Source organism: Sapajus apella, unplaced genomic scaffold (genome assembly GCF_009761245.1).
Source record: "Sapajus apella isolate SASKATOON/1434 unplaced genomic scaffold, GSC_monkey_1.0 scaffold26, whole genome shotgun sequence".
Classification (NCBI taxonomy): domain Eukaryota; kingdom Metazoa; phylum Chordata; class Mammalia; order Primates; family Cebidae; genus Sapajus; species Sapajus apella.
This window is the reverse complement of record NW_022436966.1, coordinates 2,902,955-2,920,184: the sequence shown is the minus strand read 5'-3', so window position 1 is coordinate 2,920,184 and position 17,230 is coordinate 2,902,955. Positions and strand designations below refer to the sequence as shown.

At 47.7% G+C, this 17,230-nt stretch overlaps 1 protein-coding gene across 2 annotated transcripts in view; it reads right to left on the bottom strand.

Moving 5' to 3' along the window:
* Positions 1–2,380: 2,380 nt before the first annotated feature.
* The window catches only part of ADD2 (adducin 2), a 124,559-nt gene continuing 109,709 nt past the window's right edge, over positions 2,381–17,230 (bottom strand). For both annotated transcript variants that reach the window (XM_032291817.1, XM_032291818.1), the window contains exons 14-16: positions 16,921–17,068; positions 15,122–15,250; positions 2,381–5,932 (exon numbers count right to left, since the gene is read on the bottom strand). In XM_032291817.1, coding sequence (XP_032147708.1) covers positions 5,622–5,932; positions 15,122–15,250; positions 16,921–17,068 — 588 coding nt within the window. In that variant the 3' untranslated portion in view covers positions 2,381–5,621. The remainder of the gene's footprint in view (positions 5,933–15,121; positions 15,251–16,920; positions 17,069–17,230) is intronic.

Sequence of the window (17,230 nt, the reverse complement as noted above, 5' to 3'; positions counted from 1 at the left end):
GGACCTGACTCTACTAGAAAACCACCAGCGCGTTCTCACACTGTGCCTCGGACTCTGGCTCTACCTGAACCCCTCAGCTGCATCAGTGTCTCCCCCATCTTCAGGTCCCAATTTCTTGTAGCAATGACCCAACTTTTGGGAAAATCTAGAAGGCAAGTGGCACCAAACATCAATATGGCCAAACCTAATACCACCTGTGCGTGAACCGATAGGAACCATTATTTCCGTATATTTAAGAACACTCCCAACTGAAGATTCTTCCTAATTGTTCCTCAGAAGAAAAGCCTACATTCTCAAGGGAACTGTCTCTATAAATCGATGACAGGTGCTCTCCACTAAAGGACACCCCACCTGAGGTCCCCACACTGCTTCCTGGTGAGCGTGGCTGTTCACTGAGAGGTAAAGGGATGTTGGGCATGCCTTGGTGACTGATCTTTACGTCTGGCCTCTCATTTATGACAGAAAGCGTGCCACATCTGAATAGGCTGGGTGGACAGGGCTTCTGGGAATAATTGCACTACCATGTATGCCTTCTCACATTCTGGTGCAAGTGGACATGTGCACCAATAACCAATGTGCACATTCCATCACCTTAGAGTCACTGCATAGGACTCTTACTTCTTGCACTATCCCTTTGAGAACAGATATAAAATAGATGATAGGATGCCCCGTTGGCTTTTAAATTGTAGAGTGCCCTGTCCTTTCTGTGGGAGTGGAGAGCTTAGATTTAGCCCCTCCCTCATTTCTTCTCAGACTCTTTGAGTGCTAAGGTCTTAGAGAGTTCAACTGAGCTCAAGTGATGAGAGAGAATGTAAAAAGACCTGTTTCCTCTAGGCTCAGAGTCAACTGCAACTGTGCCAACCAACTCTAGGGCTTCTGCTGACCCTCACGTGTAAAATGAGCAAAGGGTAAATGTTCTCATTTGTTCGTTAGTGAAGAATTGATTACCTTTGTCCTCCTACAACTAGAACATAAAATTCACACCAAGAAAAAAATGTCAGCTGGGCACAGTGGCTCATGCCTGTAATCCCTGCACTTTAGGAGGCCGAGGTGGGTGGATCACCTGAGGTTAGGAGGTCGAGATCAGCCTGGACAACACGGTGAAACCCCGTCTCTACTAAAAATACAAAAATCAGCCAACCGTGATGGCGAGCCCCTGTAATTCCCGCTACTCAGGAGGCTGAGACAGGAAAATCCCTTGAACCCAGATTTTGGGTTCAAGGTTGCAGTGAGCCACGATTGTGCCACTGCACTCCAGCCTGGGTAACAAAGAGCTAAACTCCATCTCAAAAAAGAGAGAGAGAAAAAAGAAAAAAAACATATCATGCAGACCTATGGGGAGGCTGTGTGACTATCCTCCACATACCTTCATGGAAAAAATTGAAAATTAGTTTTAGACTTTCAGAGGTGAAACATAATCTTGAGCAAATGGTTCTTTCGAATTCATGGTAATCAAAGAAGTGGATTTATAGCACTTTCCCCCACACTGGCAGTAGCCCTGTTACAACAATGCCAAATATCTGAATGACTGTCTTGCCATGTCACCATGAGCAAGTGACAGTGTCATCCACAGGGAATGGGATTCAAGTTTAGTCTACACGGATCAGTGGCAGAGGGCAGCGCTTTACAGTGGGATTTTTAATGTAAGAACTTACTGCTCTTCATCCAATTTCCTCAAGTCCTTTAAAAAGAACTTATCTGTTCATAGAAGCAGCAGCTTGTTTTAGTTATAGGAGAGTTGAGGGAGGTCAACTGGCCAAAGTAGGACAGTTACTTGGGTCACCTGCAGGCCAGCAGGCACTCTTACAGAGCCCAGGTCTGGGCCAGAGGATGTCTCTTCTTGCACTTTTGGGGGAAGCCACATGTATGGATGGTTCTCCCACACCACTATTCGGTGAAGCCAACGCTGCACAGGGAGTTGTTGGAGCTAAGCCTGTCTGTGCAACCATTAATCCTTCTCTTCCTCTCCCTCCTGCCTGCCTTCAGATGGAAATAAGCTCAGAAACCTCTCCACTTCCCAGCTCAGCCAGCCACAGAGCAGCATATTGGTTCAAATGTTATCCCTTTTCTCTGGCATATCCAAGCACAGTGGCTCAACTAGACATGAACCTACTGCCCACCAAATCTAAGCTCTTGAATACACATTTTCTCCAGTCAGATAGTGGTCAAAGCTTTCAGCCAACTTTTATCCAAAGCCAAAGAAAATGCCCTTTCCTTTTCTCCTAATAGTCTGCGGTTTTGTTTGGACCACATGTCTATTTCTGTAGCATTGGGTGCGTGTTCTCAAGCCTGGAGCTAAGTGTGCCACATTCTAGTCAAGGGAAGAAGAAACGGCAGGATGGCTCGACACCTCTCCCAGAAATTCTACACCAAGGCAAAATAAAACTGGAAACATTAGCTCTTTGAATGCTTCCCTCCCCTTGTCAAAAATCTCTCTTAGGGTGCTTTATCCAAAGACTTTTATGGAAATAAATTTTGTGTCAGAAACTATTTGCTATAGAGGAAACATCATGTAAGGCAGGCCATCAAACATGTTTTAGTACATTTCAGAAAGGCCTCATAGCTCCCAGGCCACCATCCTACGCCCATCCAGTCCACAGTCTCCATTCAGCTACCAAAGGGATTTTCCTAAAATGCAAGTCTGATCATGACTCTAACCTGATTGAAAGGCTTCAGTGGCTCCAAACCCCTTCCATAACAAGTCTGGCTCCTCCACACTTCCTACCAGTTTCTGTAGGCTTCAACCCTGCCCACCTGTGAAGGGACCCCTCAACCACCCAGCTTAGGTGTCATGCTCTGCCAATGCCACACTGCTCAGTGGACCCATCATGGCATTTCATGCATCCACACCTTTGCACACATTCTTCCCTCATCATGGCATGCCCTGCCAACCCTTCCATTCTACTGGAAACTTCCTGTTTTAAAACCCTAACAGCCATTGCTTCTCTCAGGGTTTCTCTGGTCCCCAAGATAGTTAACTGTTGCTTCCTTATGCCGCCTCGGTACACTTGCCTGTGTTGCAATTTGTCTATACACCTACTACGCTCATGAACTTCTTGAGGGCAGGAACTATGCCTATCCTCATGCCTGGCCCTTGATCCAAGTTCAATGCATGTTTTTGGAATACATGAGGAATGAACCAATTGACAGGTTCATCAATCAATAGGAGATGGACCCTATCACATGAGAAATGAACATGAGGAATGAACCAACTGATAGGTTCATCAATCAATAGCAAGTGGGCCCATGGCATAAATTCTAAGAATAATGCTGCAGCAAGACTCTGTCCAACATTTTGACCTAAGTGAGGTCTCACTGTTGTCATAAAGGGAATAAAGAGAGTGTGTTGAATGCAGAGGCAATCAACGTCACCCCTGAACTACAACAACTCACACATGAAAGGCTGCATCAGAGGTTGTGTTCACCATTCTCGCAACATTGTTTGCCACTTATTATTCTAGCCATAACAATGGCTTTCTTTCAATGTCAAAATAATCCCTGGTGGTCAGTGGATGCTTAACAAATACCATGAAAGGATGAATGAATAAATGTGAAATCTACTTTTTAAAAGAAGGCATCAAGGGATTGGCTTTTAAAGGCATTTCCCATATGACAGATTTTTCTGAAACATCAGGGCGTTGTCCCTCCTAAAATTTGACCTAATCAGGAAGTAGAACAGAGACAGAGCCAGGGGTAGCAGTTAGGAACCTGCACTGGACAGACACAGTGTCTAGTTTACCTCGGTCCTAGGTCAGTTTCTTTCCTTCTCAAGAAATAGCCAATTATAGATGGTATTTCCTGTCCCAACAAGAAGGCTCTTGCCTCTCCTTTGTCACAGGTACACAGTAGCATCACCACAGTCCACATTGTCCAGGAACTTCACATATACTGATGAGAATGAGCACAGGGAGTTTCCTACCTTTGCTCCAAGTGCTAGCATTATGCAATGGAGACCAGTCATAGAGACAAGTCCTGGATGAAAACCACCACCCCTGGGGATTAAAGTTGTCTGTTCACCATAGCTGTTAAGACCAAGGGCTCCGGACTCAGGCTGACCTGGGTTCAAATCCAGGATCCAGATTTTTCTAGCCAAGTCAGCTGGGACAAGTCAATTATCTTTTCAGGGGGATCAGTTTCCTCACCCACAAAATGGGAATGATCTTACCCACCTCAAGGGATTACCATGAGGGTTAAAGGATGTAATATATGTGAAGCCTGCACAGTGTCTATAGATAATAAGTGCTCAAAAGTGGAAAACTATGATTAAGAACTTTCAAAAATATTTTCACAATAGTCAGGTCAAAAGGAAAAATATTCTTTCAAGACACTGTGCTTTCAAGAGAATGGATTGTCTAATTTTTAGGAGCCAACAATCCTCATTAAGCATTGCCCCGCGGAAGAACATGAGAAGACAGTGTTGGCATTTAAAACAATAGCTGTGGCCATTATGAGGCCCCAGGATGGACAGACAGGGACCCCCAGCATTCTCTGAGAGCTGGTACAAGACGATTAATCCTGAAGGGCTCATTTCTGATTCTCCTCTGCTGGACCTAGAGTGACTCAGAGTTGGAACCTCAGAGGGTGCAAGTCAAGGTGCCAAGAGTAAGATGCCAGTTTCAGTCTGTAAGCAAATGCTTCTGGGGGTGAGGGAAGGTCAGGGGACACCTGACTGCTGGACAGGAGTGAGGCAGGTACAGCGCATTGCTCCAGGTGTCATGCAAAGCTAGAAAGTCATAGCATTCCCTCTGTTGTTTTGATCCTCCTTGCACAACCCAAAGCCAACAGAAGACTTCAACTTCCCCAATTTTCCACCCTGAGCATGAAACAACTTTTTCTTATGCTAAATTTGGTTTTAGTTTTGAAGTGCCTGAGACGCACAATTCAAAGGGGTCAAGTTCCTGGCCTCTTATGTTGATGAAACCATCCCCAATCCTCAGCTTACATGGCTTGCCCTTATGCCTACCACCGCTTACAGCTCTTCCACCCATCATTCAAGAGGTTCCATGAAGAAAGCTCAGGGTTAGTGTTTGGGGAAGTACAAGCTAAGCCATCAGCCCTTGGGAATAAAGATTGCTTTCTGTTGGAGTGGTCAATTTGCCTGGTTACTTTGAACAGCAGGGCAGGGATACAAAGAGAAAAAGAGAAGAGATGTTTTAAATGTAGAGATAGCTCCATCCGCAGGAGATTGGATTCCTGCGAAGAAATGGGCCTTACTCAGGGGAAGCCTCGACCTGTCTGATTTAGTCTGAGCCTATGAGAGCTCATGGCCCATTTCTGGCCTTCTTGCCCTAGGCTCAGATTGGTGGGCAGCATCTGAACAAAGGCGGCCCACAACTAGGCAGTGTTACGTAGTAGAAGGAGCACTGGACTGGAAGTCAGGAGACCTGAATTCGAGTGCAGGCTCTGCCGCTAACTAGCTGTGTGACCTTGGGCAAATCACCTGATTTCTCTGGGGCAATTGTAAAATGAAGGGTTGGTCAGGCGATCTCTAAGTTCCCCTTCCGAGTGTGATCCAGGGTCCTGCTCTATCCCTCCTTGGCCCTGTGCTTGCAGGGACAGAGATGGGAGAAGGGAAGGGGAGGAGACAGAGGAGGCAGGAGGGAGCCCAAGGGTGTCATGAATCAGGACTCCACTTTCTCCTTCTTTTTGCTCTTTTTCAGGAAGGAAGGGGTTCGGAATTTCTTTTTCTTCTTTGAGGGAGACTTGGAAGGTGAGCCCTCTGGGGACATGGGGCCGCTGGTGACCGACTCGGTTTTGTCCTTAGAGGTATCAACATCCGTGTCAGCACTGGTGGTCATCTGGCTCAGGCCTTTGCTGAGGATTTCCTCTGCCGTCTGCTCCTCCTCCCTCCCGTTGACCACCACCCCTTCCGGCTGAGTTGTTTCGGGCTCTGTGGTGGTGTCTTTGCTTGTTTCTGTCTTCTTAGCACCTTCTAGAAAAAGATCAAAAGATATGACCTGTAAGAATTCATTTGGATGAGAGCTTCCACCTGGGACTAACAGAACAATTTCTAGGAAATTCTATAAAGTCGGTCCAGAGCAAGGGAAGGGCCAGCCTGATGTTGAGGGATGGCTCTCAGAGACAGATGGAAGGACTGGGCTCTGATCTGCACCCCTTCCACATGGCCTGTCCTGGGAACACCCTCTTGTAAGCTGGCAGCTCTGGGCTGTTGTATATGAATTTAGATGGATATTGATGTCTGAATGTGGCAGGGGGCCCAGCTAGGGTCCAGTTCAGAGTTTTTCTAAGCAAGAAGGAAGAAACAGACACAGAGGAAGGAAAAGGTGTGAGGTGTACAGCTTGGTGGAGACATCTAAGAATTGCTGTAGCCAGTTCAGTTTCACCAATAAAAATATGGAAATTACATGTTTTCATTTTCAACACCAGTGATGAACTTTGAGAAATATGGAGAGTATCTTCCCAGCTGGCACAGGGAGAGTGGAATTCCCTGTATAATACAGACCCTGCATTTCCAAGATGTGTTTGTTAGTGAAAAGGGGAAGACCCCTGGTCAGCCCATTCTAGCAGCCACTGGGGCCCCCAGGTCTTTATTCCACCTGGGAATCTGTTGGGATCACTGCCATGTTCAAGGCCAGAGTTGTTCAGGTCCCAGAAACCAAACCCTCCTGCCGCCCTTTCTCCCCACTCCCCACTCTCACCCAATCCTGCTTCCACAGAAACTTTCAGATGCCTGGGTGGGTTGGGGGTTGGGGAGATTGTAAAATCACAGACTGAGAAGTAGAAAGCAAGGCATCATCCGGTGCTCCCCCTCCCCGCTGTACAGCTAAGAAGGCCGAAGAACACTGTACGATGGTGGGCAGACGTTGGCTTACCAACTTGTGGTTCCACTTCTTCTCACTATGTGAACTGAAAGGAATGTCTGTGAGTGAGTGTGTATGAGTGCGGATGTGCAAATGTGTAAGTGTGAGGGTAAGGGTGTGAGTGAGCATGTGTGAGGGTGTGCAAGGGTGTGTGTGTGAGCAGGCAAGTTGTGTGTGTGTGAGGTTTGAGTATGTAACTCTGAGTATGTAAACGAGTGTGTGTGAGCATGAGTTGTGGTGTGTGTGGTGTAAGCATGTGAAATCAGTGTGTATGACAGTGGTATATGAGTGTGGGAGTGAGCGTCTACAAATGTGTTTGTATGTACAAGTGTGTGTGAGTGCACATGAGCATATGCGAGGGTGTGAATGTGAGTGTGTGAGTGAGCGTGTGACACACCTGTGTGGTGTGTGTGTGATATGCACATGTGAATGTAGCGTGTGTGTGCTGCCACATCACAAGAAGGAACCCAGTGTGCTAGGGTGTATGGGAATGTGGGTGATGTAGAAGATATCATCAGTGTTACAGAGAGAGTGGGCGAAGGACTCGGTTTTAGGAAAAGCCTGGACTCTTAACAGGGGTGAAGTCTGGGAAAGTGCATGGTTCCATGGAGGATGGGGCAGAGTGGGGTAACTTGTGGACAGCTAGAGTGGACTAGTGAACTACCGGGCCAGATCTCCCTGTAACAAAGTCTTCCATAACCCCTGACGCTGCTGGATAACTCAAAGTGCACCCCGCAGACCACTGCAGAGCACCAGCTCCCTCTTGGTAGCAAAGACCCTGGCCACTGCTTCCAGTCTTCCCACTGCCCACCTCATGTCCTGTCATCCTCATCCAGCATCCCCTTCCGTCCTGCCATGTAATCCTGTGGCCATCACCTGGCAGTACTCTTGAATGCCATAAACAGGCTGCCCACTCTCCTATTCCCACTTCACCTGCTTTTTGCCATACCAAGCTGCCGGTCCCTGGACCTCTCACTGTCATCCCAGCCCATTCCCTTCCGCAAGGCCCTTCTCTCTCCTCTGTGTCCCCAGCCTTCATTCCACATAATGAATCGGATTCAGTGTTACTTCTTCCTTCAAGTCTTTCCTGATCCTCATTCCCACTTCCAGGTAGAGTTTACCACTCCTTCCTTTCTGCCTCTGCTATCTATACTTCCATCACAGCATCTGCAAAACAATCACATTTGTGTGTTTGGTGTTTTCCCAAGATGGAGTCTGGCCCAGGCTGGAGTGAAATGGCACGATCTCGGCTCACTGCAACCTCTGCCTCCTGGGTTCAGGCAATTCTCCTGCCTCAGCCTCCCAAGTAACTGGGACTACAGGAGCGCACCACCACTCCCAGCTAATTTTTGTATTTTTAGTAGAGACGAGGTTTCACCACGTTGGCCAGGCTGGTCTCGAATTCCTGACCTTGTGATCCGCCCACCCCAGCTTTCCAAAGTGCTGGGACTACAGGTGTGAACCACCACACCCAGCCCACACTTGTTTTTTATGTCTATCTCCTCCCCCTTCAAAATTGAAATAAATTAGGGCAAAACTGTATCTAATGACCTATGTAACTAGCTCACAGAAGGCACTCAGAAAAGTCTGTAGAATCCATGAATGGTAGAAAGCATAAGCAAATAAATGAATATGTGAATGGATTTATTCTAACCAAGCCAATACCATCACCTCATCTTTTCTTGCCTATCCCAGCCTGAGCCTTCTGAGTGGAACTGGATCCACTCATGTAAACAAACACCAGCCCTGAGTGCTAGCCTTGGTCCCCTGTGCCTGCTGCCCTGGTCCCCCCTCTCATATTCCTGGGCTCTTGGAGCTCCATGGCTCTGCAACTTCAACCCAGATCCTCACTGCAGGGCCCTCACCTGGATGACACATTAGGACGCATTTCTAAAGCTTGACCCTTGGCGCCCTCCTCTAAGATGGTTTGGGCACTTGCCTTCTGGCTTCATGAAGACAACTATGGATAAGAGGGGCTCTCCCTTTCTGTCCAAGTGTCATTGCCTGCCTGGTGGCAATGAGTATCCTCACTCCGACGGCATCCTTCAACCATGCCCCTCATTCATGTCCCTTTGCCCATACCTGCCCTGCTGTCAACCTAATCAACAGCCTCAGGCCCTGGTGTGTGTCTGGTTTAGGAGAGCAACAATCAAGATTCTTCTCACCATGTAGAAAGTGAGGACCACAGATAGTGGATCTGCTACGATTCAGAGAGGCTCCACATCATGAATCATCTGAGGAGTCATGGCAAATGGAAAATGGGGCTTGGAGGAGCCAAGTTCCTAATTAAGGTCACACTCCTTCAACTATAGAGTCAGAGACTACTCGAGGGTTCCACTGGCCAAGAGAAGAGACAGGGCTCCAGAAATAAACATGTGTTAGGCCCCTGGAAAGTACTGAGGTCAGGCTCTGAGAGCCTAGACCCCTCCTCTGTTAACAGTTAGGTTGAAGACTAGGCTGAGAGAGGCCCCAGGAACGAGGGTCAGATGAGAACTCAACTTGCAGCCTCTTCTAAGAAGAACCTCTGGCTTTCTCTCCTGAATGGGGAACTTGGAGCTCTGGAAAAAGGGGATATTGTGGGAGTGAGTAGAGTGGGGCAGAAGCTAGAAAATGGGGGCTCTGTCCCAGGATGGTGACTGGAAAGCTAAGGGAGAGACAGGAGGCATTGGGGGAACAGGTGACGGGAGCAAGACTGGATTCAGAAGTCAGGGTCCACAGCCAGACCCTGTGCGTTGGGAGACAAAGGGCTAAAAGGCTTCCAGAGGCCGGAGGAGGAGGGGGCTTCTGTGAGAGGCACAGAGCTGGTTTGGACACTCTGCCTCCCCGACTCCATTTCTCACTAGCCCACAGTCTCCAACCACTGGGTATCTCTTGGCCACCAATGACCATGTGGTGGTTAATTTTAATGTATCAACTTGACTGGGTAAGGGATGCCCAGATAGTTGGTAAAACAATATTTCTGGGTGTGTCTGTAAGGGTGTTTCTGGAAGGGATTAGCATTTGTTTTGTTTTGGTTTTTATTTTGAGACAGAATTTCGCTCTTGTCACCCAGGCTGGAGTGCAATGGCACAACTCGGCTCATTTCAGTCTCCACCTCCCAGTTTCAAGCGATTCTCTGTCCTCAGCCTCTGGAGTAGCTAGGATTACAGGTGTGTGCCACCATGACCAGCAAATTTTTGTATTTTTAGTAGAGACAGGGTTTCACCATGTTGGCCAGGCTGGTCTCAAACTCCTAACCTCAGGTGATCCACTCTCCTCAGTCTCCCAAAGTGCTGGGATTACAGGGGTGAGCCACTGTGTCAGGCCAGGATTAGTATTTGAATCAGTAGCCTGAATACAGAAGATCTGCCCTCAACAACATGATTGGACACCATCCAGTCTGTTTAGGGCCCTCTCAAATAGAACAAAAAGGTGAAAGAAGGGCAAATTCTCTCTGTTCTTCAGCCAGGATACCCATCTTCTCCTAGCCTCAGGCTTACAGCTCCTGGTTCTTAGGCCTCAGACTCGGACAGAGTTACACCACTGGCTTTCCTGTTCTCCAGCTTGGAGACAACATACTCTTCAGCCTCCATAATGAGGCAATTCCCCTAGTAAGTCTCCTCTTATCTCTCTATATAACCTGTTGGTTCTATTTCTCTGGAGAACCCTAATACAACCCCCTTCCAGGAATGCCAGTTCCCCCAGCCTCCTAGGCACCGCCCCTGCACAGCCCATTCCACTCCTCTCTGCTGCTCCAAGCATGTACCTATCTAAGGTCTGGCTCAAGTCACACTGTCTCTGTACAGCCTCCCTGACATTGGACAATGAGCTCACCTTCCTCTAAACACACTGCTCATCTATTCATTTTGCACTTGGGTGTGTCATTCTTTTTTTCTTTTTTCTTTTAAGAGTCTATTCATTGCCCAAGTACACCATTCAGGACAGAAACTCTGTCTTTTACTTCTCTGAAAACCATCATGCAGCTCAGTGACAACATGCTTATGCCATGTTTACTGCTGCTGACATTTGCCAAGTCAGGGCAGGTAAAGGCTCAACATAGGATGCCTTGTGTCAGCTCAGCAGCTGGGCTCTTCTGGGGCTGTGCACTGGGATGAAGACATGGGGAACGAATATGACCTTGCCTAACTGAAGGAGCAAGGCTGCCTTTCCTTCCCTGGACTGCTAACTTCTCAGGGTCAAACACATGATCTCTTGCCTCAAGCCCCCCAGCTTTGAGAAGCCCTCTCTTTGCAGCAGGAGAGATACCAGCGGAGGGCCTTGAAACAGGATTTGCTGACGCACTTCAGAACACAAGGTCAATCAGACTGATCCTGACCTATATTCCAAATGCATGAAGAATTGTTCACTGCCATGTACTGCTTTTATTTCCCTGTTGAAAAGGCAGCGCCACACCATTGCATAGAGAGGCCATGGAGAGATTCATAAAAGACCTTGAAAAAAAATGTCCTATGTTGACACAAGGGCTAGGCGCTCATGCAGCAACAGTCAAAAAGGCCCAAAGAAAAGAACAGAGGGGAAGAAGAACAACAGACTGAGCTGCCCATGACTGACGGATGAGCTGGATGCTGGCCATGCAGAGGTTTGCAACAGAGTTTCTGTCTGGGTTTAAATTCTCAAACCTCAGTGTCTGAATCACCCAGGGAGCCTGTGAAAATACAGCTTCCTAGTGTTGTCCCCACAATAAACTGAAACCGAAGGTGGGCCAAGAAATAGATACTTTTAATAAGTCCCAGGTAATTCTAATACAAGGCCCATCGACCACATATTGAGAAGCATTATTTAGAATGCTATGTTTTCTCTAACTTTTACCTCCCCCCTAAAACTGAGGGAGTACCACTTATAAAAAAGAGAGTAGAGCTTCTCATAAATGGGTGCCGTGGACTCTGTGACTCCCATTCACTCACCACAGCTGGAATATAAATGTTCCTCTAAGTGCCCAAATATACTTTCAGTATCTGGTACAGCTTGTGTGCAAATATGACCCCAATGAGCTGTGCCTCTGGTACCCACGGGCTTCTGTAGTCCCCTCTCACACTGAATCTGGGCTGGCCCTGTAGCTGGCAAAACCAATAGAATGCAATGGAAATGCCAGAGCAGGCCTCTGGCCAAAGACTTAAGAAAGCCTAGCAACTCCTATTTTTACAGTTTTGGGAGCCTTATTACCATTATGTATAAAACCCAACTCTCCTGAGAGAAAACATGTAGAGAGGCCACATGGGTGGGCCGTCAGATCATACTGGAGAGGGAGATAGAGAAAGACAGACAGACAGACAGACAGACAGACACCCAGCTATCTAAGTGTCCCAGCTGAGTCCAGCCTTCTAGCTGCCCCTGCCAAGGTACCAGGCCTGTGAGTACACCATCTTGGAAGTTCCAGCTTAGTCAAGCTCCCTGCTGACTGCAGCCCTCAGTGGATAGCACATCCATCAGAAGACTCATCCGGCTAAGCCCTGTCAACCCCAGTCAACCCACAGAAGAAATAATTTCCATAAAACTAGTTCCTATTATACACTATGACTTAAATCAAATCTTATTCCTGCATCACAAACTGCCCTTAAACTTAGTGGCTTAAAACGTCAAGTGGTGTATTAGCTCTTACAATTTGGAGAACATGGTAGATAAAAAGGACTAACTTACGTAAAGCACATTACTAAGTACTTTTATATTCAGTAGCTCATTTTATCCTGACAACTTGCTGTGGCCTAGTTAGGAAAGGCAAAAATTCATGCTATTCCCATCCAGCAGTGTTTTTAAGTGACTTGTTTGAGATGGCTAGATTAGTTAGTGGCAGAGCTGATCATGTGATGTCAAATACAGGATTATTGCTTTGCAGGCATAGCCAGTGCCCTGAGGGTTCAGCAGAGGATGAGGTGAGCTGGGACGAGGGTCCAACAGGAGCTAAAGAGAAGGTGATAGCACAGATGGCCAGATGCAAAGGCTCTCTCTGATGGCCAGCCTTCAGAAAGGCTGATGGGGTAGGAGTCAGGTAGACAGATGAGGAGTGACACTGAGGTGACACAGCATAAGAGGATTTGAGGACATGGTGGCAATGGTTGGAAAACGCCATCCCTCATCTGACAGGTGGGCTAGATGTGAAAGAGCAGAGGCTGCCTGGTGGGTTAGTCCTAACTGCCCATGAGCTGAGCAAGCCTGTGAGCAGCCTGGCCAAGGCTTCAGACCAGGCTCCCCGCCCAGCTACAGCTTGTGTCCTCGGCATGCAGGGACTGCTCCAAGGTGCCATGCTCCCTAGCTTTCTGTCTGTTACAGGAAGTGGGTCATGGGAAGTATCTTCAAGACAACTTTTCTAACAACAGTGGGCCCCTCCAGGGGAAGAAGGAATTATCCTATTAGGTGTAAAATGTCAGGCAGTGGGTAGACAGCTACCCCACCCATTGCACACCCCTCCTGCCCCTTGTCCCACTCCTCCATGAGCCTCCTCTCCAGCCCTGGATTTCATTCCTGTAGCTGGAACACATGTCCTGAAGACCCTAGCAGGCCAGGCCCTCTGTGCATCCTTATAGGGCAGTGCTGGCTCTGGCCCAAAGCCTAGACAAGGCCACAGGCTCCTTTGAGGTGCAGGTGCACTAAGAAAAGTGCTGGGAGTGAGCACCTGAGAGCCACAAGCACTCTACCACTGGGAGTGCTGGAGAGCTGACCCCACTGCCTGCAAACTCTTGGGGGGCTTGTTGCTTCTGAGCGTGTGTGCCTGTGTGTTTGTGTATATGTGCAGCCTCTGTGTGTATATCCACATCTCCCACAGAGAAGCCTAATCCATGCATAGTGCATGTGGAATTGGTCATGAATTTTACAGTTGGGAAACTTCCCAAAGGCAGAGTTGTGAGTCGCAAAAGAAAAACTTGGGGAGAAATTGATTTCTTTTGGAAAAAAAAAAAAATCCTCCCTCCCCCATTGCAAGTGTTGCAGTGAGTTAGTAAACAGCCTCTCTATACTTACTACAGAGACAAGTATTCAGAATCGGAGGAAACTCCTTTGATGAAGGCACAAATGGGAAGAGAAAGGAAGACATTGTGGAGACAGGTTGACAACACCACGGTGAGACACAATGAACACAACAGTTGGGGGACATCCGCTTGGGGCCCTGGCCTCAAGCAGATGGGTTTCCTCTGGCAACGCTGGACCTGCACATGAGGCAGTAACTTGCTTGTGGAGGGAGCTCAGGGCTGAAGGATTCTATCGGAATCCACATATGTGGCTGTTCTACCCAGGAGGGAGAAGATTCCAACAGCCCACCAGGTTCTGCTCTCTGGCTAGTGGGCCAGCTCTGTCTGGTGGGGGTCTCCAGGTGACCTGGGAAGAAGTGTTCATGCCCTGGAGTGATTCCAGGAGCTCCATAAAGATACTTTTATGATTTAGGTGGCCATGAACTATAATTATTATTCACTTTATATACATTATTAATCATAACCATAACCACATCTTACATTGAAGTCCTGCTTTTACTCTTTCACAGTATGTTTTCACCTACACTTCCCTTATACAAGTATAAAAAGGGAATATATTAGTAGCCTTATCTGACAGTCAACAAAACTGAGGCACGAAGATGCTATCTGATTTGCTAAAATTAGCAGTTATTACTAGTTAGCAGTTCGGTTGGGCCTAGAACTCAGTTCTTTAAGGTAGTATCTCTCTATTGAAGCTGTTTTCAACCTGGACACTTTAGATTCCCCTGGAGAGATGCGAAAACTCCAGGCTGTACTCCTCAACCCACTCAACTCCAGACTTTGCTGAGTTTTCTTTAACTCAGAAAAGCTGGGGGTGGGATCCAGGAATCGAGACTGTTAAAGCTCCCCAGGTGATTCCAATGTGCAGTTAAGGTGAAGTATGACATCATTAACCTCACCTGGGAAATTCAGCGTCTCAGGCCACATTCCAGACTTAATGAGCAGAATCTTCAGTTTCACGAGATCCCCAGGTGGTCCCTATGCACAGTTAAAGTCTGCGAAAGGGGCTAGTGCATCTGAAAAGGCCCAACACCCCTGGCTGTGTCTGAGTTGGGGCAAGGAGCTGGGGGCCAGCCGGTCACTTCCTCCTTATTACTTACACTGGGTCAGCCAGTAACTTATTCTTCATTGCTTACACTAGGCTTAAGCTGCAAGGTATAGTGGTATAGCTTGTGAATGAAACAAGGTGAAACTTGGTAACCCCTATTTCTGATTCCCTAGAAATAGCAGAGGGGAAAGATTTTTGGATTAGGGGCAACACTGGTGGAAGGCAGGGCACTCTCCCAGCCAGCAGATGCATCCCCGTCCCTCCCTCCCAGCTTGCTCAGCTGGACTCACCCTCTAAAGACTTGGAAGGAGAGACTACAGGGCTCTTTGTCTCTGCCTCCTTCACTGGGCTCTGCACTGGAGAAGCAGGTGGAGACTTTGCAGGTGAGCCAGGCTCTTCTGGGGCAGTTTCTTTCTCGCCTGAAAAAAAAAAAAAACAGAAAGCCACCTCACTACAGAGGTCAAATAGAGAAGAGATGGGCAGAGAAATAAAGCCTTCTAAAAATTACTTTTTTCTATTTGGTCATCAATCCTCCTAGCTGATAATGAACCTTCCGGCTGAAGTTAGCTGCTCCCTCTGACCTTTTAAAATTTCTACTACTTCCCCAGGAAGGCCGATGGGAGAAGGCAGAATCATGTTGTTTCCTTCATTGAAACATACCTACCAAATACTCCAGATGTGGAAGGCAAGACTGCAGGAGAACGCCCACACGGCCAGACCAGAGCCTGGCTCTCGTTCCTGTCCTGTCTCTGTAGAGAACCAGCCAGGAGCTTTGTGTCATGAGCACAGAGCACATCAACGTCCAGTAAGAGGTGGACCCACAACCACCGACGCCCCTTATTTATCTTTTTTTTTTTTGCTGACTCCCCTTAAAAACACCCATGATTTGTTTGCATGTAACTATTGTTTAACTCATTGAATTTACATTTTCTGTTCAAACAATCCCTAGGGATAAAAAGCGCCATGTTCTTCTGTCTACTTTTCAATGCGCACATTAGAGCTCCAAGCAAGCCATCAAGGTTTTTGTTTGGTTTTTTTGTTTGTTGTTGTTTTTTGAGACACAGTCTCACTCTGTCACCCAGGCTGGAGTGCAGTGGTGCCATCTCAGCTGACTGTAACCTCCCCCTTCCGGATTTAAGTGATTCTCCTGCCACAACCCCCTAAGTAGCTGGGATTACAGGCTCCCACCATCACGCTTTGCTAATTTTTGTATTTTTAGTAGAGACAGAGTTTCACCATATTGGCCAGGCTGTTCTCAAACTCCTGAACTCAAGTGATCCACCCGCCTTGGCCTTCCAACCTGCTGGGATTATAGGCCATGCCCAGTCAGCAAGGGTTTTTAAAGTAGCTGATTTGTGCCCAAGAAGGTGGCTGACTCAGGGTGAGGAAGGGAGATGGTGGAAGACGCTGCTCTGAGGCAGTGACAGTCTAGCCCAGTGGACACAACCAAAAGCTGAACTATGTGTCTCAGACCCCAAGTGCTCAGGAAGCAAAGAGAAGGGACAGCTCGATTTGGGTAGAGTGGAGAAGGTGATGGGGCCTGAAGTGTTGATGACCGGACCAGGCTAGCTGAGAAGCAGCAGCTTGCCAGGAAGAGACAAAGGTAGGAACAAGGGCATAGCTACTTGTGAGTGAATATTTGGGAGTCAACATGGAGAGACGGGCTTCGCTCAAGATTCTGAAGTAAAGGAGTGAGAAAAAGACGTAAAGTTGTCAGCTGGTGGAGGGTTTCGATTGCCAGGCCAAAAGGCTTATACTAGACCTGGAGGGAAATAATAATTATGACTAATCATTATCTTATAGCTAAAATGTATCTGGTGTTTACCAGGCTAAGCCATGTTTGTAGGCACTTCTCTAAGCACATTACAAGTATTAATTTCTTTATACCCAGTGAGAGGGTCAAGCGAGGTCATGAAGACACCGAGTAACTGTTAGGAACAGCGCAATGAAGGGCATTATTGTGATTAATGGAACCATGGTAATAAGAACATTCTTTGTTGATGGGGCAGGAAGGTCCTCTTTTGGTGGTCCTGAGCTCTCCCCTCCACCCTGGGGGATCTGGAAGCAAGGGTGCCTCAGGGTCATTTACCATCAAGTTCTAGTTTCTTCCTCTCCACCTCTTTCTTGTACTCTTCCAACTCCTGGTCAGTGAGTTGGCTGAAGGGGTTGGGCACCGTCTCCTCTGAATCGTCTTTGGTATCCGCGTCACCCTTGGACATCAGCTGGCTCTCTGTAGACTGAAAGTTAACCACAGAGGGTGTGTCGCTCTCAACGCCGCGGTTGGGGCGCAGGCCCCAGCCTCCTTTTAGATTCATGTGGCTGCAAGCGGTCTTGCTAGGGACAAGGCGGCATGCAGCTCCTTGGAAACAGCTCAGGGCCTTGGGGCAGGAGTTGTTCAT